At 42.0% G+C, this 21073-nt stretch overlaps 1 protein-coding gene across 8 annotated transcripts in view; it reads left to right on the top strand.

The window, feature by feature from the left end:
• The window catches only part of LOC117263790 (ATPase family AAA domain-containing protein 2-like), a 40543-nt gene extending 19470 nt beyond the window's left edge, over nucleotides 1-21073 (top strand). For 4 of the 8 annotated variants that reach the window (XM_033637439.2, XM_078176037.1, XM_078176038.1 and 1 more), the window contains 23 exons: nucleotides 738-816; nucleotides 946-1068; nucleotides 2785-2851; nucleotides 3651-3737; nucleotides 3927-4035; nucleotides 4730-4845; nucleotides 5646-5820; nucleotides 6193-6281; nucleotides 6476-6635; nucleotides 6898-6988; nucleotides 7257-7571; nucleotides 7655-7772; nucleotides 8150-8336; nucleotides 10150-10335; nucleotides 10450-10585; nucleotides 10709-10905; nucleotides 11798-11957; nucleotides 13401-13523; nucleotides 14207-14272; nucleotides 15233-15634; nucleotides 18165-18295; nucleotides 18707-18835; nucleotides 20817-21073. In XM_033637439.2, coding sequence (XP_033493330.1) covers nucleotides 738-816; nucleotides 946-1068; nucleotides 2785-2851; nucleotides 3651-3737; nucleotides 3927-4035; nucleotides 4730-4845; nucleotides 5646-5820; nucleotides 6193-6281; nucleotides 6476-6635; nucleotides 6898-6988; nucleotides 7257-7571; nucleotides 7655-7772; nucleotides 8150-8336; nucleotides 10150-10335; nucleotides 10450-10585; nucleotides 10709-10905; nucleotides 11798-11957; nucleotides 13401-13523; nucleotides 14207-14272; nucleotides 15233-15634; nucleotides 18165-18295; nucleotides 18707-18835; nucleotides 20817-20849 — 3279 coding nt within the window. In that variant the 3' untranslated portion in view covers nucleotides 20850-21073. The other 4 variants (XR_004502209.2, XM_033637440.2, XR_004502210.2 and 1 more) reach the window with 4 other exon arrangements.

The following is a 21073-nucleotide window of genomic DNA, read 5'->3' on the forward strand; positions in this document are numbered from 1 at the left end:
CTTGGAGCTAGGGGTCCAGTCTGTCCAGTCAGGATGTGAACTTATTTCAAAGTGACTTTATCATTCAGGTTTAATTGACTAAATGTGATCCAACAGAGAGGAAATCAAAGATCTGGATTACATCATAAAAGGCTGAGATGAGGGCTGGTGAGCGATAGATACACTGGTGTTTATGGGAATGCCCGCAAACCTTCACACCCTTTTGCACAAAGGGGAAAAAACAAAACGTTCGCTCCCATGCTGAAGAGTTGCTGCGTGGCTTTCAAATAAACATAAACATCTAGAGGCCTTGTTGTTAAAGAGTGAGATCCTTGTTGTTTAAACAGAGACAGCCTGAAGTTGCTATCGTCAAACCCACCAGACTGACAAAACACTCTTCATTCAAAATCAAGAGAAACAAAATAAAACTCAAAAATAATCTTGGTTTGTCTTTTCACTGTTCCAGCAATTACCAACTCTTGTTTGGTTTAAATAATCCCTAAAATCACCCTGTCAGTTGTGAAAATACGCTGGCTTTATACACGCTAAAATGACTGGTCTGGTGTCTGGTGGGTTTGGCGATGGCTATTATGGGGCTGTTGCTGACTTTTTTCTCTGAAAATGTGATATGTTTAAGATCCCTACAAAAGTAGCCACCAATGTAACACTGCCTTGGATTAACCCTGGGGTCTCGTTGCGGGTGGACGATGTATTGTTTTGGGTTTTCTTACATACCTTTATGTCTGATGAAATTGCAGATGACCTACTCTAAAGCCCAGAGGAGGAGAACTCCAGTGCCCCCACGGAAAGACCTCAGTGACAGCGAAGATGAAAACAGTTTGTACAAACATCCAGGAACATTTAAAATGAGAGAAAGATAAACATGGATGGAGAGAGGGAGGTGTCAGTTGAGATGTCATGTCTTTAATGTGGTCTTCTGAAAATTTCTCCCTTTGTTGCTTCCAGGTTTTGATGACAAGGACAGTGGTCAGGAAGCGGCTACAGATGACGACAGCAACTGCAGCGCCACCCAGAACTGTGATACCAAACTGAGCCGAGCCTCATTGCACAACCAGGGACCTAGCAGCGGTTAGTGCATCACCACTTAATTAAAATCAGTATCACATTTACAGTTATCATCCAGAACACTTCACATTAAGTTAAAGGCTGTGTTTGCTCTTCTTTTTATCTGCTTATTTATAAGTCATGTTGCTTATTTTAGATGATTAAATGTAGCTTTGATCAAACATTAGAATTTGTCAGCATTCATGTTTATATTTGATGTTTATCCTTTCACCTTTGTTAAAGCTGGGGTAGACAGAACTCTGGAAAAGGCAAAAAAAAAAAAAAGTCAGAATTTGGACCACAGGCATATGCACACGCTCCATATAGTAACCCAGTGTTTCCCAGACATTGATTTATTCAATGTTATTTCATTGTAAAGTTTCCCACAGTTCACTTACTCAGCCCCTCCGTGCTCCTATTCATTTGCGCATTCGCTCAGCTTCTCCTTGCCCCATCCTCTCCCTCTGTTTATCAAATCACAAATGAGACAAGAATCAGCTGCTAGCCACCCCACAGTCCCTCTGCCTTGCTCCCCACAGCTGTGGACTGCTTCTTTGGGGAAGAGCGCGGCACAAACCCCCAAGTGCTGGGTGTCACAGCAGGCTGGTGGCCAGCGGTAGCGCTGGGTTTAAACATATGTAAAGGCAGCAACAGAACGTTTGGTGATCCAGCGTCAGGTGTCCTGGGGCTGGATTTACACTTGCTGGATTGTGGTTGCTGCAGCCGCTATCCCTCCAGCAGGGAACTCTGGAGCAGTGGGGAGTGGGGCAGAGAACACACTGATTAAAGGCTCTCGCTAACATCAGCCACATAAACATGAACTTAAAATTGCAGTTGTTCCTTAGTTCTGGTTAGCAGAGGGCTAAACTATTAACAACATTTTTCTTCATCTATGAAATGCATCGCCAATAGTGTCATGTTTTTTTTTTTTTTATTGTCCAAGTCTCTTTGAGGGCACATTTATTCTCCCTTTACATACAAAAATAGGAAAACAGATACATCCATTTCGAACATTGTAAACATTACTGCCCTCACACTTCCATGCATCCTTTGTGACTTCATGACACTAGAGGGCAGAGTCAAAATTTTCACACAACAACAAATGAGGCAATGGTGGAGGAGGTCAAATAATGTTCTGTCATATTCAGCGTGAACTACACTACAATGCCTCCATATCCAGTGGTTCTGCTCTTTTTCATCCGTATCCGTAAGCTTTCAGAAAACTTGCACAAATACGGACAAAATGAAGTGAGTCCGTCCGTTTAACATTGAGCATTTATGAGCCCTTAGACTCTCTTTTTCATAAGTCTGTCTTCCTTGTTTGGGTTGCTTTAAAGTGTAGGCAGTTGTTGTCAGTGCTGGAATAGCAACTTTCTCTGCAGGATTCTCCGCCGTTGAATCCGACTTTCACCATCTGAAGGGACATGCATGCTCATCTGTATTTGTAGAACAGCCAATAGCAACGGCCTCTCTCTGAAATGATAAGTGATTGGCCAAAATGTCCCATCACAGGCCAGATTTTTGAAAGGTTAGAAATTGAGCCAAGAGGAGGTGCAGAAGTCCAATTTTCTCTGAGACCACTTGAATTGCAATATGCGCAATATGCGATTTTTGCCCAGTGACACCAAACTTAACTGCCTACCCCAGCTTTAAGCATAATTTTTCTGATGCGTTAAATTTAATGTCTGGGTGTGGCACCTCTAAACTTATAGCTCTGATGTTTTCTCTGTTTTTATTTAGAGTTCCTGAGAGGAACGTTGAGGATCAGCACCTCTGAACCAAACACGACGCCCAGAGCAGCATACAGGTTTTTTTCTGAATTTTTAACTAAGGAAACCATATAAGTTCCCTGCTTGAAACAAGGAAATACATGCATGTTTGCCAGAAATGATCAATTGTCACTACAAAGTACAAATTAATATTAAAAAACCTGAAGCAATGTTACATTTTGCAACTATGTACCTGCAACACAAACAGTTCAGCATTAGAAAAGCTTTAAATGATGATGTGTTCCAGTCACATTTGGTTCCTTTTTTATTTTTATTGTCAGAATATACCAAGTGTAATGGCTTCACATTATGAGACAATTTTTTCACCTCATAACCAATAGAAATTCAGCGTTGATCAAGTCATAACATGGTTTATTCAGATATATTGTACATATTTTTAAAGTACATACTTTTATCATAATTTTCTTCTAGTCTTTTTTGATGTTTCATGTTTGTTTTTTGTTTTTTTGCAAAATTTGCTTTTATTGTAATTTCATTTTCTCATAATATGTTTATGTTATGCGCTAATACTCCAAACCAAATTCATGTGAAAACCTACTTGACAATAAACCAGTCTGATTTGGTTTATTTGTTGCTTTGAAATTAAGAAATGCAAAGTTAATACACCAGCTGAAAATTGATCTGGTGTCTCTCTTGTCTGAGTTGACTCACTCACTCACATGTCAGTGTTGACTAAAATATTTAATGCTATGGGGGGATGCAGCCTAAGAAAGATACCATTAATTTAACAATTTAATTCCACCAAAACAACAACTACTTTCAGAGTCCTTTACCTCTGTGTCCTGTCTCCTTGTTTCTTTTCCTTTCATCCTCCAGACCCACTAACAGTGTGTTGTTAGATCAGTCTGATGAAGACACCGACTCTGACGATGAAGTACACAACGTTGAAAAAGTCCCTGGAAGGTCAGTAGGTAGATGATGAAGCTCCTTGCTGAGGGCAACAACATGAATGTGCTACTCGCTGAGCCGTCATTGGTGTTTGCTCTCAGTTTTTGAACTGTAAATACATGATGGCTTTTCAGGAAAGGCTAAATTTCTCTCAATCTGTTAGTCATGTTTTAAATGTGTTTTTGTTTTGGTTCTTCTTGCCAGCTGTTGGCCGCTCAGCCTGCGCACAGATCATCGTCTGGGGACCCGCAGAGGCAAGATGAACACAGGAGCAGGTTTGGCAGACACTGATCCAGTGGCCATTGACCAGTCGGTGAGTTCAGACATGTTGTGTTCAAACAATGAAACTATCAGTGAGCAGCCTCTGGCAACCTTTACTCTCCCATGTAACACTGTGGAGATTTAAGCTGAAAACACACTGGTGCCGCCGCAGTGTGTCATGTGACACGCACGTTATGTGTGGACAGCCACTAATTAAACTTGATTTCTCACCTAAAGAGCCGATATCCAGTGATGACTTGCCAGGCAGTATCATTTTTTGCCGTTGTCTTTATAATGATGGGATTGTGGGTTGTAGAGCTTGGGACATATCTCAACCTCAACTAGTCTCTCCTCATCCATTCTTTGACGCACATGAGAGACAAAAACAGAATTCTCTTTATACATCCATGGCGAGGAGAGGAGTTTAGCAGCGGGAGCACAGAAGAAGAGCTGCTATGGCAGCCGGTATGTGCAAGCAGAGAGAGAGCGGTTGAAAAAATTTATTTTAGGCATTTAATTTAGGGGTGGGGAGGCTTGAAACAGGAAAACAGCGTGAATTGTGGTGAAACAGCATGTCAGTGAGGGCCAATGCCTGTCCAGGTGTTGCAAGTCTAGTGTTGTAAATTGAAAATAATACGGGTGGCTGTTTTGATGCGCCGATCTGCACCAGTGCTTTAGAGAGAAATCTCATTATGGCACCATCCTCTCTCATCCTATTTCCTTCCCTCCTTTCTTTCTCTCCTCAGGTGGGGTTTGACAGCATCGGAGGTCTGTCAGGCCACATCTCAGCTCTGAAGGAGATGGTCGTCTTCCCGCTTCTCTACCCCGAAGTATTTGACAACTTCAAGATTCAGCCTCCCAGGTGACATAAACACACATACAGATGACTCAGATGTTCACAGAGGTCAGATACATTCTACTACACAGCCCACTTACAGTTGCGTTGTGAACCTGTCCAAGGCTGTGAATAAATTCACATCACTAATTTAGGTAAAGCTGAAATGAAAAAAGAAAACATAAAAAGTAATCAATAAAACAATATTGATATATTTATCTATTTAAATAAAAAATGTGAACATTATGTGTTTATTAGATGAATATTGAAAATAAGTTGTATGCGTTTGTTCTGTGGAGCATTTGTTAAGGTCCAAACCACTTCAAACCAATGTGATATTAATATAATATATTAGACAGTCAAAGTCCTTGGTTGTGATTGGCTGAGTCGCACCTGTTGCAAAATACCTGATAAAAAACAAGTCTCAAGGATGTCACTGTTCCTGTGTGCCATTGTTTTTGACATAAAAAAGATTCCCTGATTAAAATCTAAACATAAATTAAAAAACACAAGCTTTAAAACATTCAGTTATATTAATGAGACAGTTCTGTAATATGTAATATGTGGCTTTCTGACAGTTTAACTTACAGTCAGCTCTCAGCTTGTGTTGACTGTTTACGCAGCTGAGCCACATCAGTAAATGTATGGAGATTATCAAACTTTGTGTTTTTTAAAAAGTAAACAGTAAACTGTTTCCTGTTGAAACAAAACATGCAAAAACATATCTATTGCAATAAGGCAGAGAAACAGACAGACAGACATCAGTGGACTTTTATCCTAAATTTAAGAAGATTAATCGAAGATTTTCTTGTCTGTCTCTTCTCCAGAGGTTGTCTGTTTTATGGACCTCCTGGGACGGGGAAGACACTTGTTGCCAGGGCACTGGCCAACGAGTGTAGCCATGGCAACAGGAGGGTGGCCTTCTTCATGAGGAAGGGAGCCGACTGCCTCAGCAAATGGGTGGGCGAGTCCGAGCGGCAGCTGCGGCTGCTGTTTGAGCAGGTGACTGTCATGCAAACACACTGAAACACAACTGATGTGCTCGTGCTGTCCCCTGCTGGTCAGTTGCAGACAACAGCCCTGTCCTCTGTGTTTTCAGACATCTACTGGAACTCTGATGCTTTGTCATTATGGCTCTAGATTTCAGTACCTGCAAAGACTTAACAGATGTCAGAGTTTGTCCCTGGAGTTCTGGAGTTTAAATAGTCTGTTTTTGAAAATGTCTTACAGTGTTTTTTTCCTAAAGGTGCAATTATGAACCATAATGTACCCCAGACATTCAATAATGTTAACCTATTTTCTGAGTCACAATGTTACTCAACCCTGTAATTGATCAGTAACTGTAAAATACTTAAAACCCTATGATACCTTCAGGCGTGTCAGATGCGTCCGTCCATCATCTTCTTTGACGAGATCGATGGCCTGGCTCCAGTCCGATCAAGCAGACAGGAGCAGATACACAGGTCAGAACAAACCAACTCAACAAACTCCAGCAAACATGCAGAAGTACTTTTTAAATTTTGGTCTGTTAACTCCTCACTTAAATGTTTGACAACCTGTGGTCTTTCCCCTGAATCAGCTGTTCTTTAGTTCCCAACAGCGAATGGTGAAACCGGACATTATAAAGGCAGAGAGTTTGTTTTTTTGTCTTCTGCAGTTCCATTGTGTCGACCCTCCTGGCTCTAATGGACGGCTTGGACAGTCGAGGGGAAGTCGTGGTGATTGGAGCAACAAACCGGCTGGACTCCATTGACCCAGCGCTGCGAAGGCCTGGACGCTTCGACAGGGAGTTCCTCTTTGGACTGCCTGACAGAGAGGTGACATCTTTCTTTATTTGTATCACAATATCTAACTGTGCACTTTGTAATAATGGGTTTTTTTTTTTTAAAGAAAAAGCTATGTACACATTACATAATTCAGTGTCCTTGTCCACACTTCAATTCTCACACATTTGAAATGTAATTCTTAGAGCCTAATTCCGTTGTTGCACTTTATTTCCTGATTTTGGTTCCAGACTGTTGTTGAAACTGACATAGAGACTAAATACCAGCTGATAGTTTTATTTGGTTTGTGTTCCAGTCTCGTAAAGAGATTCTGAAAATTCACACCAGGCAATGGAAACCCCGTCCGTCTGAGGACTTCCTGGATGAGCTGGCTGAAAAATGTGTTGGTAAGAAAGACAGCTTCATCCCACCAAATGAGGAGATTTACTATAACCAATATTTAACACTGTAGATACATTAGATAAAACAAAAAAAAAAGAGCAATCATATCTCATAGCCTACAAGTTTGAGAAGAGGGATGTTCTTTATAAAAAGACAGCAGATTATAAATCTGAAATTATTTTTACTACCAGGTTGACAGAACAGAAATGAGACAAATGGCCTAATAAATGATACATAATTACTTTGCTAGTCAACTGACCTCCGGTTTCTCAGGTTACTGCGGTGCTGACATCAGGGCAGTGTGCACTGAGGCGGCACTGTGCGCTTTGCGTCGTCGCTACCCGCAGATCTATGCCACTTCGCAGAAACTCCTGCTAGATGTCTCCTCCATCGAAGTCAGCAGCTGCGACTTTGTGGCAGCCATGAGGAAGATGTCACCAGCCTCCCACCGCTCCATTGCTTCGCCCGCCAAACCCCTGTCACCTGTGGTTCAGCCGCTGCTGGCCGCCACCCTGCATGACATCCTGGAGGCTCTGCAGAGGTTGTTCCCTCACGCTGAGCAGGGGATGAAGAGGAAAAGGGAGCCAGGTGAGTGAGCTGAAAGCTGAAGGCGCTCCTGCTGCAGTCCTGATTAAGTATCATATCTTTAATATCTGTTTTCTGCTTGTCAGACCTGACCTCTGGCATCCTTGACGATGGCCTGATGTATGGAGGAGATGAGGGCCCTGGCACATCCAGCATCTCCACACCTGCCACATCCAAGAGCACAAACTTCCTGCACTTTGCCAGGTGCGTCTCATCAGCACCTCAAATGTCTTCATGAAATACACATTTTATAAATATTCTTGATAAAATTATTAGTCAGTAGAATTAGGCTCATTTGAGGTAAAATAATTTAGAATTTTGAAGCTTTGAATCTGAATTAAAAAATTTCTTTACAACAGAGCTCTTGTTAAAGAGTTCCTGGAGTTTATCTCATTTCTGGCAGCAGATAGTACTTCTCTCACATCTTTGATACTTGATTCATTTGCAGTCCCTTTTTTCTTTACTGACTCTACCTCTCCCTTTTTTTCTCTTATTTTTCCTGAACCATATTTGTTAAAATGCCGTTTCTCTTTTGCCTTTCCCTTTATTTTGTGTCTCACTCCTTTCGTTCCATCCTGCAGGAGTGCAGTCAAACACCCAACGTCTCACCGTCCCAGGATGCTTCTTGCGGGTCGTCCTGGTGGAGGTCAAACCTCTCACCTGGCTCCTGCGCTTCTGCACGCTCTGGAGCGCTTCACCGTCCACAGCCTGGACTCTGCTGTGCTGTTTGGAGTCAGCAGCACCTCCCCGGAGGAAGCCTGTGCCCAGGTGACTCCTCAGCAGACACTCCACTGAGTATGCTGACTGAAAATGAGCCGCTGTAACCAGACAGGAGGTTTTATTAGTCCTAAACAAGAGAAAAACCAGTTCACCCAGTAGAAAGAGTTCACAATACATATGGGGACATGTGTCTTGTCCTGTGTTCTTGTCTTACTTTGGTTCTAAGTTGAGCAAGCTGAGTTGAATGTCCAAGCACTCCTGCACTCATTTCACATACACCGATCAGCCAAATCATTAAAACTACTGGCGAGTGAAGTGAGTAACTTTGATCATTTCGTTACAATGCAATGTTCTGCTGAGAAACCTTTGGTCATGGCATTCATGAGGATGGTACTTGATGGGCTCCACCCACCCAAACACTGTTGCAGACTAAGTAACCCCTGCTCATGGCAACAACACTTACGATGGCCCACCCCGTACCCCACCTCACAATCCACAGGATTCAAAGGATCCTCCGCCAATGCCCTGGTGCCAGATACCCCAGGACACCTCTCGAGGTCCTGTCTATGCCTCAGCAGGTCAGAACCAATTCGATACGAGGAGGCCCCACTGTGGATTAGGGGTACCTTTGGGGTACCAGCACATCCCACAGATGCCCAATCAGACTGGGATCTGGGGAATTTGGAAGCCAGGTTGATGTCTTGAGCACTTTGTCGCATTCCCCGGGCCATTCCTGAACAGTTTTTTGTGGTGTGACATGATGCGTTGTCCTGTTGAGGGGCCACTGCCATCGCTAAGTGTTGTTGCCATGAGGGGGGTTTACTTGGTCTGCAACAGTGTTTGGGTGGGTGAAGCCCATGAAGTGGCATCCTCATGAATGCCATGACCAAAGGTTTCTCAGCAGAACATTGCACTGTAATGAAATGATCAAAGTTACTCACTTCAGTTGCCAGTGGTTTTAAAATTTTGGCTGATAGGTGTATAAAATTAGGTTAAAGGTGGGGTTGAACATCTCCCTAGATCCTTCAGTGACATCTGGTGGTGATGACAGGCAACTGCATAAGATTTATGATTATGCTTTGTTATGATTAGTTTCTGTCTGCAGGTCCTTAAAGTCTTATAATTTCTTAAATTAGAAAATTCTGGGGCGTCGGTGGCTTAGTGGGTAGAGCAGGCGCCCCATGTACAAGGCTGTTGCCGCAGCGGCCCGGGTTCGACTCCAGCTTGTGGCCCTTTGCTGCATGTCATTCCCTCTCTCTCCCCCCTTCACACTTACCTGTCCTATCAATTAAAGGCAAAAACGCCCCCCAAAAAATATCTTTAAAAACACATTAGGCCTTAAAAGTAATTGAATAGTCTTAATTCATTAATTTGTGAGGTCCTAATTCCCACAAACACTTTATCTAATTTCATTTATCGATCTTTTAAGTTCTTTTTGTCAAAATGAGTCAAGCACTTTGGCGTGAAAGTCCATATTTCTGATTTTACAAATCTTTAAACCTACCACTGAACCTAAATCTTTACTTTATACTTGTACTAACTTGTTGGCAAAATTAAACTCACCATGATATCCATATTGCTACATAAAACCTTCCTCTGCATGGGACTGCATCTATATACAATTTACCATTATATTTATCTGCAGTGCTTGAATGAGAAAAAGATAACATTTTATCCAAGAATCATTCTTAAATTTGGTTAGAAATGATCTTAAAAAGGTCTTACTAGCCGTAAAAGTGTCTGATACTTTTGTAAATCCTGGTTTTATGTTTTTCAATTTGAATTACAGAAAACCAACAGAACAAAACATAAAAATGTATTTTAGAGGAAGTAAACAACATAAAGTTCTCTGCCTTCTCAGGTGTTCTGCGAGGCCAGGCGAACGTCTCCCAGCGTCCTCTACATGCCACACATCCAGCAGTGGTGGGAGACTGCGGGGTCCTCATTAAGAGCCTCCTTCCTCAGCCTGCTGGACAGCATCCCCTCCCTCTCCCCCATCCTTCTCCTAGCCACCTGCAGTGTCCCCCGTCAGCAGCTGGACCCAGAGGTGAGCAGCTGGTCTGAAATAATACAGAATGTTTTCCATTCTCCTCTCACATTTATGGCATCAGATGGAAGCTGCTTTTTCAGCCTTTTTGAGGTGACTTGTGTCTATCTTCAGATTCACTCTCTGTTTCGGGAGGAGTATGGAGAGGTTTACACCATCAGTGTCCCCACCCTGCAGGAAAGGACCGACTTCTTCCAGGACCTCATTCTGAACCAGGCGGCTGAGGCTCCACCCTCAAAGAACAGAGCATGTCTGTGACTCCAACTTGTTTGGGTGCTTTTACCAGAGTATTAGAGGATTTAACCATCACATTGATTTTACAGTAAAGCATTGATATTTTTTAATGATATTTTTGACCTCTTCCACTTCTCAGTGACTCAGGCCACGGAGATCCTCCCGCTGGCTCCCCCGCCTCCCCCCCGCCAGCTGCCTGAGGAGGAACTCCTCCGCCTGGAGGAGGAGGAGGAGGACGTGTTGCGGGAGCTCCGCCACTTCCTGCGTAACATCACTGAGCGTCTGATTCTAGACCGACGCTTCAAGACCTTCACCAAACCAGTCGACATAGTGGAGGTGAGTGGATTTTATTTAGTCAACCTAATGAGAAAAGCAGAGCAGTGAATATAAAAAAGTATAAAATGTGCATGCCTGCCAACTTCTTAATTGCATTTAATACATTTAGAAGAGCTCAGACCAATCCTGCCCCTCAAAATGTATTATTATAATTATTATTATTAATATCCATATATTTCCCAGTTCTAATCAAACCACAATACCAAAAAACAATTTACTCTAGTCTAACAAAGCCAATTAAAATATTTCAGCAAAAATAATTTTTGCAAAAATGTGTGTTTGAGAAGCACTGAGCATATGACTAGATAACTGGGACCTGGATTACACTGCATGAGTTGTGTGAGAGTTTGTAAAGAGATATTTTGGTGTGGTTTTTCTATTGTTAAACATTAATTCTGATTACTCCAATTCATGAAGACTGTTCCCCTTTTTGGATTATGTGTTCGCTGGGGAGATGTGATAGTTAAAGTTTTTTTCAAGACTTCAGTGTAACACGCGGTGATTAACTATTATATAAATGGTCAATTTGCATCCATAAATAAGGCTAGATTGACTCTAATGCACACAGGAAATAGAGCAGAATAATGACCAATACCAACGGTACAGTATGTAAGTTTAACTCTAGATTCATGAGCAGCATCACACTGTCAGCAGAAACTTTTGCCATGTTGATGAAATATTCAGGCAGACTTCTGGAGGAAAGTTGAGTACCTTCAGCATGATTGTACACTTCCTCCTTTGATTTTTAACAACAGTCAGTCCTCATATCACCTCTCCCTCTCCCTCTCCCTCTCCCTCCATCCCATTCTCTTTCTGTCCTTCCTTCTGACCTTTCCTTCTTTCCTTTCTTCCTTCCCTCTGCCTACGTCTCCTCTCCCCCATCTCCATCCAGGTCCCAGACTACATGCTGGTGGTCGATGTGCCCATGGACCTCTCAACACTGCTGACAAACATCGACCAGGAGAAGTACGTCACTATCGGCCAGTTCATGGCAGATGCAGACCTCATCTGGCAGAATGCCCTCGCATACAACCCTGACAGTGACCCCATGGGTGAGCAATGAGCATCCATACTTTTTCCAAAAGGCCCAAAATAATTTTCAGTTAATACAGGAGGCATGTGTACGGGAGCGATTTAGCCACCATGACAGTAATCAGCATGGCAAGTATTTTTCAAAACTTTATTCAAAATGACCGAATATTACCTGTGATTTTTTAGAAATGTGTATGACTTCTCTTTCCCCTTCCACTGAAGAGTTCATCTTGATTTTTTTATTCTCCACATTTTCACTGTCTCACCCTGAATAGGTAATTCCAGGTGAAAGCTCTGATGCTGCATTGATTTCATTCATCACATCCACTCATTTCATAAAGCAGAACTGCTGACAGTCTGACATTTTCACTGTAGTCATTGTGTCCAGTTCACTGTGAAATCAGCAGGTTTTATTTTCTGGAAAAAAAATATATAATCAGAAAATCTCTCTTTGAGCCTCCCTCACTGTGTCAGGTGAGAGAAGTGGGTCTTACAGCTAAAATAACCTGGATTGGAACCTGCTCCCTGTGGTGAATAAATAAGCAGTCGTATCTTAAAGCTGAATTAAATGACTGATTTGTCAATTAGTTGATCAAAAGAAAATTAATCCTCTACAGTTTTGATAATCAATTAATCATTTGGGTTAATTATATTGCAAGAATTCCAAATATTCCCCAATTCTACCCTCTTAAATGTGAGAATTTGCTGCTTTTTTTTTTTTTTGGTTTTGTATTGCGTATTGTCAAATTGTAAATTGAATATTTTTGAGTTCGGGACTGTTGGTCAGACAAATGAAGACATTTGAAGACATCATGTTAGGCTTTGAAAAATTGTGACAGGAATTTTTTGACTGTTTTGTGATGTCCAGTGTACTAAAAGATTCATCAACTAATCAAAAAAATTCTAATATCATAGATTAAGCAAAAAATAAAATATTCATTGGTTGCATTACTACAGTGTATAATAAACACAAATCAGCAGTTAAAAAAATAATTCCTCATTATGACAATAAAGCTGCAACAATTAATCGATTAGTGGTCAACAATTAAATGAATCACGGTCTAATCTGACAATTGATTAATTGGTTTGAGTAATTTCTTAACCAAAAAAAGTCACAATTGATGCTAGCTTTATACATGTGAATATTTTCTGGTTTCTTTCCTCTTCTTTAATGTAAACTGAAAACATTTGAGGACGTTGTCATGGCCTTTGGGAAACACTGATTGAATTTTTTTTCACAACTTTCTGACATTTATAGACAAAGAACTAATTCATTTAGAGAGCTTTTTATTTTTTGGTATTGTTTCTTACACTTTACTATAAAATACTGTATATGAGGATATAGGAATTAATATCTTCAATGGTATACAAGACAAATTGTTTCTTTTAACTAGTAAAAAGTATATTACTACCTATGTGTAACTGTGTGTGTGTGTGTGTGTGTGTGTGTGTGTGTGTGTCAGACCGCCGCATCCGTCACTGTGCGTTCACGCTGAGGGACATGCTGCATGCCATCATCAGAGACGAGCTGGACGAGGACTTTGTGAGAGCTTGTGAGGAGATCAAAGAGTCGCGCATCAAGAGAGGTGAAACTTTCTGAAACTGCTTCTTCTTCACTTCTGTCTCTTTTCTTCTGTTTGTTTGTTTGTTTCTTAGCTGCAGCAAAAGCAGCATATACCTAGAAAGTCACTTTGAGATTAAAACCTCTTTTGCAAGTGAGACCCAGCCAACCCAACACAGGGTGACATAGCAACATAAAAACAAACAGGACAACAGCATGAAATCACGACAGTGACAGTAGGTGGTGTCCAGTCTTTGGCCATCCTGCAGTCAGTCCCACAGAGCCAGATGACTGCCAGCTGTGATAGAAGGCATACATCCATGTGGTGACTATGCAGTTTTAAGCTACTAATATGTGGCTGCACATACTTAAATGTCAGTCAGAATATGGTCTAATAAATCTCCAACTCAGCCAGATTTACTTTGATGCCCCAGCAGTCCACGCTGACTCAAACTTGTGTACATGATGTGAGAACTGACTTGAGATGCAATCCTAACCTGTGCTCATGGCCATACTGATAAATGCAGAGCTTTGCTGGAAATGAACACACGCCAAGTTTTCTGTCGTATGTTTGTTTCTTTGACGAGAGCCAAGATGTTTGACACAGATGTGTCTGAAATTCACTGAGGGAAAAGTTAAGACCCCAGTGAGCTGCTACTCATACCAACCTCTTAACTACAAACTAAGACTTTTATTTTTTACTTTCAGCTTCCTGTGGGACTGAGGCCTACCTAGAGGAGGCTAATGGTGTCTTCACCACAAACAGCCCTCAACGTAAGTGCATTATTAAGGAGGAAGTGTGTTTGTCTTCTTGAAAGATAAATGGAATAAGCTCTGTTTTTTTAGTGATGTGTAAAGGTGAGAAAGTACAGCACTAGGGCAACTTATTTCCTCCCATTCAAGCGTCAACATGTAGTAATGAAGCATGGATGATTATGTTATTGAAAATAATCAAAAACCTTAGCAAGAAGTGTCCTTGGTAGTTTTCTCTACAAATATGGAGCCCCAAAATGCAGTTTAATTTCATTACATGTAGGATCTATTTTTGAAAGAAAAGTACTTTATTCTTTAGACTCAGTGTCAGTAAAGTTTATTATTTCTGGCCAAGAAAAAGTTAGAAAAACTTGAATGAATATTTACAAAGATTGAACATTTTACCTCACCAGTATTAAATTTTTGGCCAAGTGGAAGAAAGCCAAGAGCTTTCAGACTGTCTGAATGTAGAAAAATGACAATAGAAAAGTTTGATAGAATGTTAGACTTTTCCTCTTTAAATGATTGCCTAAATTTCTGACTTGAGGATTTTCTTTTTAAATCTTGTGTTAGGACGGCCTGGGTGGCTTTATCAAATGTCTCATTTTTTGAATAATTTTGAATTTAAAAGATTGTATATATTGTTAGCATTGATAGCTGCTGTGTTGCAATAAAAAGTTCAGTTTTCATCCAACAAAAGTGAAATTGAAGGTGAAGTAAAGCTCCAAGGACATGAAGCTGCAGAGTCTTTGTTAAAACATCAAAGCCTCAGAGTGAAAGAGCCGAGGAGGAGAGAGGAAGAGGCAGCTTCAGCAGAGGGAGAGTGCAGATGAAAAGTCAAGAGAAGAAGATGGGGAGATCAAGTGGAGAGAAGAGGAGGTTTGATTATTCTCAGCGTCCTCTGGCCTTAACTACCTGCTCTTTCTAATGACCCTCTCTCTCGCCCCCCCCCCCCCCCCCTCCACTCACTTCTCTTTGCAGCTTGCAAGAAAAAACGTTATAAACGGCCAAAAAAATCAAAGTGGAGCACCGGCGTCATTAAGAAAACCAAGAAAAAGAAGCCAACGAGCCCTGCCTCGTCCTCCTCTTCCTACACATCCAGCAGGGACAGCTCTGAGTCCGGCCTAGAGGAGAACATGAGAGTGGTGAATAGCTCATCGACCTCGTCAGAGAGCAGTGACAGGGAGCACCTGACAGCCACCCTGAATGGGTTTCACCACAACATAAACAGTGTCTCAGATATCCAAAATAGAATGAACGGGTACCACCATCCTGAGCCTGCAGACATCGTCTCCACAAGGAGGCTGAGGCTTCAAGCCCGGACCTCAAAGATTCCCCCGAACCTGAAAACGAAGGTGAACGGGGTTCGTTTGAGCAAAATAGGTCTGTATATGTCAGAAAGCGCCATGGCAGTGTATGAGGGCCTTACTCTACTAACTGGTCTTTGCCAGACTGCGGCCAAGCTTCGCTGCTGCACCTTCACATCACTGCAGATGGAGAGTGTGTAAAAGGGAGTGAAAGTAAGACGACTGCCTCTGCTTCTGCTGTTGCTCAACAAGCTTCAACAGGCCAAAGCGTCAGACTCTGCAAAAGTCTGGGCATTGAGCCAGCAGCTTCACTGGTATCTAAGGAAATATACAGTTCAGATGATTCATGAGGAGAGCGAAAGAGTGTTTGGATTAGTCCAAATACACTTTAATGTAGGGCTTAAGCTCTCTTTAACAGTCCAGTGTGGATTTAGGATTTAGGGGGATATATTGGCAGAAATGGAATATAATATAATATGTATGTTTTCTTTAGTTTATAATCACCTGGAATTCATAGTCATTGCATTTTTGTTACCTTAGAATGAGCCATTTATATCTATATAGGGAGAAGGTTCATGTCTACAGAGATCCCCATGTTGCACCGGCATGTTTTTACAGTAGCCCAGAACGGACAAATCACACAGTGGCTCTAGATAGGAACATTTGTGTTTTTGTATGGGCTACTGTAGTTTGCTGCCTTTCTGCAATGAAAGCATCGGAAAAACACAGATTTTTGTTTAACATGAAACTGCTTTATTCAGTCTTTTTACCAGTTTTAATTGCCTGGTCTGTTTGAGAGGAAGAGACTTCTGCGGAAAATTTGGCGTCCAGTAAAAAGTTCCTAAACAAAGAACACTGACGGAATTCTTGCCGAGAGAAGTTTCAGCTGGTTGCATTCTGAAATCCTCACCACTAGATGCCACTAAATCCAACTAAATCTTACACATTTGACCTTTAACCTGGTAGCACCAGTAGTACACTCACTTACAGGATGATGTGCATTAGGAGCAGAGCGGTCGACCCACAGGTTCTCAAACCTTTTAAAACCAAAAATGTTCATAAATCAAATTTCACGTTAACTTTTAAGATTATTAGGAAAACTAGTGACAAGATGCGATGAATTTTTATTAAAAGAACAAAAACGGCATTTTACTTTCAAAGGCTTTTTTGCTTATTTGAGTTTCTGCTAGTACATGGCAGAGTTGGTTTTCTCCCAACCTCGGCTTTCTCCCACAGTCCAAAGACATGCAGATCAGGTTAATAGGTGACTTGAAATTGGCCGTAGGTGTGAATGTGAGCGTGGACGATTGTCTGTCTGTATGTGTCAGCCCTGTAATAGTCCAGGGTGTACCCCTGCCCTTAACAAGGCAAGCAGTTACAGATAACAAATGAATGAATGTTTACATACTTGTAAGGTTCTGTATGTGACATTCAGATCATTAATATAGCAGCAAACCATTGTTTACTATGTAAAGATATAGTGGAGTAATGGCGTCCTGAGCAGAGAATGAAGTCATACTGCTCTGTGTGTGTTTGTTGTAATCCGTGTTTATCTGTAATTTTCTGTGTTAAGCCAGCCTAGCTAAGAAGAGTGCATGTGTGTGTCCCACTGGTGACGCAGAAGCGTAGCTCTCACCCTCCGGTCTCCTCCATTTGAACTATCAGCACTGTTACAGTGTTAGCACCACTTGCTGCTAGCCGCTGGTTCATCCACGTCCACGTAGAGTACAGTGTGCAAACAACTCATACGCCCTGAATTTCGCATGGAACCTTTTTAATGTTCATAAAACGCTTTATTTTTCCTCATACTGTCTGTCCTGGAACACCTGTATTTACCCTTTGTCTGAAACACTCTGTATAGCCTCCCCTCTGAAAAAGCCCAGTCTGCTCTGACTGGTCAGTGTGTCTGGTGTCTGTGCACTGTCGTTACACCTGGGGAATAACTATAACAGTGTACTATGAAAAATTACCAATAGAGTCTTCTGAACACAATTGGACATGTGATTTGAAATTTTGATTTGAACATCCTTACCATATATATCCATTCATCCATTTGCAGCTGCTTATCCGAGGCTGGGTCACGGGGCAGCAGGCTGAGCAAAGTACTCCCGACATCCCTCTCCCCAGTGATACTTTCCAGCTCTTCCTGGGGGACCCCGAGGTGTTCCCAGGCCAGATGAGATATGTAATCTCTCCAGCATGTTTTGGGTCTACCCTAGGGCCTCCTGCCAGTTATATATGTATATGACAGAAAATTTGAAAAAAAGCACAATAGGTCCCCTTGAAGAGCACTTGCATCTAAATAACAACGTACAGTGGAGACAGAAAATGTAGAAAGAGGGAGGTACCATGCAACAAAGGTTCCTGGTCAGACGATGTTGCAGTTCACTCTTACTGTAAGCTTCTGGTCCAGTGTGACGCCAGCTTCATGCTTGTGGTGACTTACTGTTGTGGAAATGAAAAATGTAGGTTGAATTTTGCCCAAACTGATAGAGTCATTATAAACGGCATAAGCTGATCAGCTACAGCCTGAATGCTACTTTTAAAACTGAAGAGTAAATCCAATCTCTGCCTCATCCTCCTCTCCATGTCTCTCTCCTCAAAAGAGAGTAACAGCTGTGAGACAAGAGCCAACATGGCCGCCTTGAAGCAAATGCAGCTGTTCAGCAGAGACAGATGTGAGGAGATCCTCGACGTAGAAACACCACCGCTGGTCATCAATCACAGCCAATTGAGGGTGAGTCCATGCGGTTGTGGGGATAAATGTACGATTACAGTACGTATACAGTACTACACAGTCAGATGTCACCTTCTGTATATGATGTGTGTGTTACAATGAGGAAATTGTCCTAATAAGTAGTGGCTTTTCTGTCCCGTCAATTGACAAGGAGGCTGTGGTAGCAGCTGTTTGCTCAACATTTGTCAAATGAAGACATATTAGAGTTTTTTAAACACTATTCTTGCTGCGGCAATGAAAGATGACATCATAATATCCTAATTTTTGGCCACCCAAAAACTGCTTGGCTCTTTGGTTTTCCAGTTTGGGACACAGCTGTCAATGAGCACAACACACGACCTCTTTGAATCACTGAAAGCATGCTGAATGATTCTAAAAAGTATTTAGAGGTGGTGTTGTTGTGTGTTTCAGGATCTCCTCAGCAGAGCCGTGACTAAAACAGAGGGCGCTGAGGTGGAGCCGCTAGAGAAGCTCTACGCTCTGCTGGCTCAGTGCATCTACAGACACAGAAACAACTACAACAAGACACAACTCATTCAGGTAGGACCATCACACCAAGGCAGAAAGGGTTTTTTTTTTTTTTTTGAATGTTTATGCAAAGTCTTGCAAAGCAAAGTCCTCACAGAATTCACTGAGGACATGTGGAGGTAATTTTCTCAATTAATGCAATCAAACAGGCAAGGGTTACAGCTCACTTTTTCACACTGCAATTACATTTGAGAGAAAAACTCTTGATGCTGCAATCAAAAAATGCATTATTTATTGCAAGTAAACTGAATTTGTGATTAAAAATGCATTCATGACAATTAACAACATTTGTTTGCGAACCCAAATGTTTTGCTTGATGTTGAGCTGAATCTTGTGGATGGGACCTATGCTGCAAGCAGCTCAGCTCAGCTCGCATTACATCTAAGGCGAGAAAGTGCCTAACATTAAAGGCGCTGTATGTAAGAATGTGGCCAGAACGGTTACGGCACAGGTTGCTGGACAGCGGCATGCTGGAGACTGATTTGTTTCCCCAGGGGCGGCTGCTGTGGCAGGGCCGCCTCACCGTGTCCTTGATCTTCGGTTTTCCAGCGGACCGTTCGAGCAAGTCCGGCTTCTCTGCTGCTAACGCTGCTGCCAGGATACAGCTGAGGAGAAGCCGGCTACTAATGCTATGTACCGGGACACTGCTAATGCTGCTGCCAGGATACAGCTTAGGAGAAGCCGGCTGCTAATGCTATGTACTGGGACACTGCTAATGCTGCTGCCGGGATACAGCGTAGGAGGAGCTGCCTGCTAACGCTATGTACCGGGACACTGCTAACACTGCTGCCGGGATACAGCTTAGGAGAAGCCGGCTGCTAATGCTATGTACCGGGACACTGCAAATGCTGCTGCCGGGATACAGCGGAGGAGGAGCTGGCTGCTAATGCTATGTACCGGGACACTGCTAACGCTGCTGCCGGGATACAGCTGAGGAGGAGCCGGCTGCTAATGCTATGTACCGGGACACTGCTAATGCTGCTGCCGGGATACAGCTGAGGAGGAGCCGGCTGCTAATGCTGCTTGCCGTGCTGCTGTAGCTCAGTCCTAACTGTAACTGATGCTGAGACTCTACTGACTGCTTGACTGGTAGACGGCGGTGGGTGGCACAACAGGCCAAAACACAAATTCAAAACATAAACATGATTTGCGGAATGTAAAAATGTTTTTTAAATGCGAATATTCTGGCTGTACTATTGTTGTCGGTGAGATCAGTATGTTATATGAACATTATTCCTTAGTCTCTGTGACATATTAGGAGGATTTTACGACTATTTGCTTTAGATTTCTTACATATAGCTCCTTTAAGTAAGCTGGCTACAGGCTGACAAAATAACAACTTTGCATCACATTAGTTGAACGTCGTCCTGTTAACTAGTCACGCATAACACGCATAACATCATGCAGGCTAACAGGAAGCCTGGACACATCAAGGACACACTCACTCAGGTGCGCACCAAAACAACCGGACCAAGACTTTCTTGAAGAGGTGGTCTCGGTCCGGTTGTTTTGGTGTGCACCTGAGTTAGTGTGTTCACACCTTACCAAACAAACTGCACTTAGGGGGCAAATGAACTTGATCTGGATTGAACCGAACCAAACAGGGCAGGTGTGAAAGCACCCTCAGATGCAAAATGCTAATTACCACAAAATGGATCATCTGTGTGTCACCAGTGACATTGATGAAGGCTGGGTGGCAGAAAATAAAATGAAGTGGCTTGTTGTCAGTGCAACCTTCCTCTCTCATCATTAGTCTCAGTTGTCTTGGTCATTTAAAAAAGTATCTTGTCAGGAAGCTCTGGTTTAGCTATCATTATTATTTTATAATTGACTAGAGTGAACAGTGATGTGTATGCAAAAACCAAATGATGTAAAACAAATATCAACTTTCACACTGCAGTGAGAACTTCTTTTTCTCTGTGTGTATTCAGCAGGTTTACAGGTTTATGTTTATGCTCATTTTTAATTTTCCTTTTTGTCTTTTTTTTTCCAGGAAATGAAGAAAGAAATCAACAACTTCTGTTGATCTCCCAAACCAAGTCTATTTTAATAAAACCTCAGTGCATTCAAACAGGGAGTTATTCACTCGTGTTTTGACTTGTATCAGTTTACCTCAATATTTATTGTGTAAGATGTTATTTATAGTGGAGTATTTATTAATGATAGCGATATATAAGAGTTATCCCTATGACAGTGCAGTGTTCGTTAATCATTACGTAAAACTTGAATAAAAGTGCTTTTAAGGCTTAA

This window comes from Epinephelus lanceolatus, chromosome 16 (genome assembly GCF_041903045.1).
Source record: "Epinephelus lanceolatus isolate andai-2023 chromosome 16, ASM4190304v1, whole genome shotgun sequence".
Taxonomy (NCBI): Eukaryota; Metazoa; Chordata; class Actinopteri; order Perciformes; family Serranidae; genus Epinephelus; species Epinephelus lanceolatus.